Consider the following 4,445-nt stretch of genomic DNA (forward strand, 5'->3'; position numbering starts at 1 on the left):
CCCCCCCTCTCTGTCTCTGTCTCTCTTGGCGCCGGGTGCCTTCGGGTGCTGGGTCACACCTTCCACGCACCTTCACACCGGCCCCGGTTCTTGTTGTTCTTGTTGTTTTGTATTATTTTTGTTTCATCCTCTGCCGTGTGGTTTTTTCTCCCCTTTCCTGCCGTGCTCCAGCCTCGCATGCGCGCTTGCTCTGTGTGTTTGTCTTTTGGCGGCCTTTGTCTCTCCGTCGGGCCGCGGTCTCTTTACACGTCCCCCCCCCCCCTCCAAGACATATCAAATTGCCCTTCTTTAACGTTATTCAGGTTGAACTTAAAAAGGCTAAAATCAACTATAATATTAGATCATTGTTAGTTATTATACTTTCCTTACTCACCTGAAAGACTGGGTGCTTTTACATGCCTTATCCTCAACTTATTCCATTTCGTTTCCGTTTACTGTTTAAGTCACATGTCTGGGTGATTATTTCAGGAAGGCTGCAATGCTGCTGTCTTGGTCATTTGAGACTTCCCTCCTTTGGAGCAGTTGAAGGTGCAATGTTTTTGTTTCAGGGCATTTACATATCCCTCGCTTAGCTCGGCCTGCCGCCACCTTGCTGTCCTTTTCCTCTCACGCACACGCTCTCTCTCTCTCTCTCTCTCTCTCTCTCTCTGTCACACACACACACACACACACACACACACACACACACACACACACACACGCCGTGTCGCACGAGGTCTTCCAAGAGAGGCTGCCGCCTGTCTGCCGCCCGCTGATTAAATTGAAACATCGAGATCTCGATGTTCCCTGTCGATTGATCGGCCTCATTACAGAATCTGCCTCATTATCAAAATCCCGTGGCTCGGCTCGGATCTGGTCCGGACCAGCCGGCAGCAGTGACACATTGGTTCTGTCAGGACCAGTCGAGCCGTGCTGATCGGCTGCTTGCCGCCGTGCCGCGTCCGTCATACGATTTTATTATTATTATTTTTTTAGTGTAGGAAAAATATCGTCTGATAAAATTCTGACACAACTGTGCTACCGACTTTGCAGTTTTGCTAATCTTGAACTATTTGGTTCAAGAGCGCGCGTGCGCGCCCAGACCGGAGACCTTAACGCAGGGCGTGTTGTTGTGCTGATAGAGAGCGCGCGAACTGACGGAATTTAAAATGAAGCGACAATGGGGTCGTTTTATTATTATTGTTTTCTTAGCGTCTTTATGACAGTGTGATTCGGCCTGATAAGTGGGCAGGCCGCCTCCGTGGCAGTTCGGCTCACACCTTTCGTGACAGTGGCGACGGTCGGACGGTGCTGTCGGGCCTGTCTCGCTCCCTTCCGCTTCTCTTTACTTATTCGGGTGTCAAAGAGTTCTCCATGACCTAGCTTACTTCCTAGTAATGTCACCATTCAAAAAGAAACCGCGCATATAAATTTAGTTCAGGTGAAAATGTGAAGGGGAACTGGAAGCAACTTTGTCGTCTTATTGTGCCCCCCCCCCCCCTTCCTTTTACCTGTCCCTCGGGCTCTGCCTCTCGCCCTCTCGCTTCCTCTTCTCACTGTCGCACCACACTGGGCGGCTCTGAATAAAAGGAAATACAGCAGAATAAAAAGAGATTTGGGCGCTACACGGAGATTTTAATCTTTTATGTAAAAAAAAAACCTTGGCGCCGTAGCGGCATGCCTCCCAGTCATGTTGTCACGCGAAACATGGGGAAGAGGGGGGGGGGGGCACGCTTTTGCGGATTCATTCGTTGTGCGGCATCCCCATCAAACTGTGGTGCGTTGTGCAGGATGCCTCTTGACCGCTGCTTGCAACCAACCGGTACCGGCACTACTTGTAACAGTGTGAGGTAAAGGACATTTGTGTGTACTGGAATGTCACACAGAAAGAGGCTTGCGAGGCCAGTGCCGTGGGGTCAGTCCATATTGGCAAATGATACCTCGTTAAATGCAGGTGTTGATGGTCGTTGGGTGGGCCCGGGTACGCGCACCGGCGCTCGTACCGGCGGGACGCATACCTAATGCGCGTACTGACCCGGCCTCGCACTATACGGCCGCGCCACACTCTACTACTGTATTGCACTATAGTACACCCTTGATACGTCCCGAGGCCCTGACGGGGTCCTTCAGTCCAGTTGGACATAAAGAGGCGGGAAACTTGGCGAGAGCGAGGATGGACAAAGCGAGTTTAAGGACAGAGGTGTATGAACAGTGCATTTAATTTGCTGCTCAGTTTTCACGAGCCAAGGGTCGAATGTGTAAAATAGATCAAGCATGCGTTTGCTTCTGTTGTCAATTTCTTTCTAAAATTTGTGTTTTTGTGTTTCCAGGTAAGGACGTTACCTTGTGCCTCGCCGAGAAGTGGGAGGGTAAGTTGAACCACATTTTCTTACCTTAAATAATTAAAATAATTGAACTGGTCAAACAAAAGTCATGGGACGTTGCGCCTTCCTTTAGATGGTTGATGGAGAAGTGTTAACTAAAAACCTGTGGGACTTTTCACGGGCTTCCAAAAGGCAGTTATGATCATTCCACGACTTTTAAATATGCGACGTCCTACTTTTGTTTCGGTCAGTTATAGATTACGAGCACAATTGTTATAAATTGATAATTATTAACAATTATCAACGATGTTTTGGCGGGCAGTCGTGACCAATCAATGTGACCACCATTACGAGAAAAACAAAATCATTTCCTAAAACATGTAAAAGTGAAAAGTTTCCAAAACGAAGCACACGAGCGGGTCAATCCTGGTTCAGATCAGCAACCAGCTCCATTTGCCCCCCTAGTCCCGAGAACACCCGGGACGGCCCCTGCCCCTCGTGCCCCGGCGGGACAGGGGCGCCTCTACGCCGCCGCGGGGCATGTAAAGCTGTTCTAATAGACCAATAAAACTGCTGCGGCCGGGGGCAGCGGGGGCCGCAGCCCCGGTCCAGCGCGGCTCCTCCAGGGACCCCTCCGCCTCGATTCCGTTTACTTTAGTAGTGGACTGGCCGGCGGGCTGGCGTCAGGTCGTCAGGCCTCAGGTGGCCACAGCACCAGTAGCCTTGTGACCCCCGGAACTTTTACTGTTGATTTATTTTTAATATTTTGCACTCAATGCTTTTGACTTGGCTGCCCACCACCGTGGTCATCTCAAATCGCACGCACCTTTCCCCAGAACTATCTTACATGTTTTATCTCTCATTTTAAAGACGACCCGTTATTCGATTTCGCACTGTTTGGAGTGCGGTGCGCCAAGGTCCGTTGGGGGTGGGCCCCATTGTCAGGCAACGGTGCCGCCATAATCGAGTCCCCAATAAGCCCCCTCCTTTCCAAGCTCTTCCACGGTACATTTTTGCTCCTCATTTTTTCTCCTTTATGAATAAGTCAGTTCTACTTGGGTGGCGTCTGGCTCGAAGGGGGGCCACATAGTTTCCGGCGACCGGGCATTGTTTTGAGAGTTTTGCATGGAATCTGCGCGCGAAAACGGAGCTAGATTGAGGACCGCTCCATGAATCTTTTCGTGCACGCAATGAAAGTTCGATTCCGTTAAATTTATTTCATTAATCATTTCAACCTGTCTTTCGCGCTTTTCAGCGCGAGCGCCTCTTGAATACACGTGTCTGATTTGCTGTTCAGTTGTTTTTATGTTTTGTTCGTTTAATTTTTTTTGCTTGTCGTTTGATGCACCCAAGGACCATTGATGCACCTATAGGGCCGGTGACCCCACCCAACAGTAGAGCCGTAGTGGTGAGCGGAAAATGGGGGGAGGGGGCGCAGGACTGCGGTTTCCTGCGTGCCAAAGCGACGCGAAGCCAATAAATGTTGCCGCTGCGTCCGAGTTAGTATTTTGTCGGCAAAACACACTAAAACCATGCGTTGATGTAGCAAAAGCAAGGTGACATATTGTTTAAGATATCTCATAAAAAATTAAGGTCACACCCTAATTGTCTATCTGTTTTAAAAACTGCCTTCCGTCCACTGCTCGGGTCAATTTTGTTTAAGAAATTTTGTCGGTTTGTAGCCCTATACTCCTAACACTTTTGTCAAAGTGATCGGAATGAGATCTGTCGTCTCGCTGGTCAAGCCCTCAATGGGGGTGAAAGGTCCGTAAGGTGCGCCCGTACGTGCTCCGACTCAAACAATGCCTCATCACCGGGACAGGGCAGGACGACGGAACCTTCTCTGCGCCCGTCGCTCACGTACACTGGCAAAACGGTGACTGCAAAACTAAAGGGAATGTCTGAAAAACAGAACAGTCGCACTTAGCTACATTTAATTGCAATTCTATAAAAAGGCCAAAATATAGATTGAAGAAAAAAATTGCAGAAAATTGCAGAGAAAAAAATGAGGTGAAGTAAACGTTTTTGTAAAGTTAAGGATACGCTGCAGGACACGGTGGTAAGGACGCGGCGCCTTGTTGGCCGGGACAGGAGGGGGCTTTGATGTCGACCGGCTCTGCCGCGCCTCGCTGCCCCCTCCCC

At 49.6% G+C, this 4,445-nt stretch overlaps 1 protein-coding gene across 5 annotated transcripts in view; it reads left to right on the forward strand.

Annotated features, from left to right (window-relative positions):
• The window catches only part of LOC113204994 (insulin gene enhancer protein ISL-1), a 127,454-nt gene that overhangs the window by 93,553 nt on the left and 29,456 nt on the right, over nt 1–4,445 (forward strand). For 3 of the 5 annotated variants that reach the window (XM_026420404.2, XM_026420405.2, XM_052265064.1), the window contains exon 2: nt 2,310–2,348. The exons of the other annotated variants lie outside the window; for them this stretch is intronic. In XM_026420404.2, coding sequence (XP_026276189.1) covers nt 2,310–2,348 — 39 coding nt within the window. The remainder of the gene's footprint in view (nt 1–2,309; nt 2,349–4,445) is intronic. 5 annotated transcript variants of the gene reach the window in all.

This window comes from Frankliniella occidentalis, unplaced genomic scaffold, assembly GCF_000697945.3.
Source record: "Frankliniella occidentalis isolate FOCC.00 unplaced genomic scaffold, Focc_3.1 Scaffold23, whole genome shotgun sequence".
Taxonomy (NCBI): domain Eukaryota; kingdom Metazoa; phylum Arthropoda; class Insecta; order Thysanoptera; family Thripidae; genus Frankliniella; species Frankliniella occidentalis.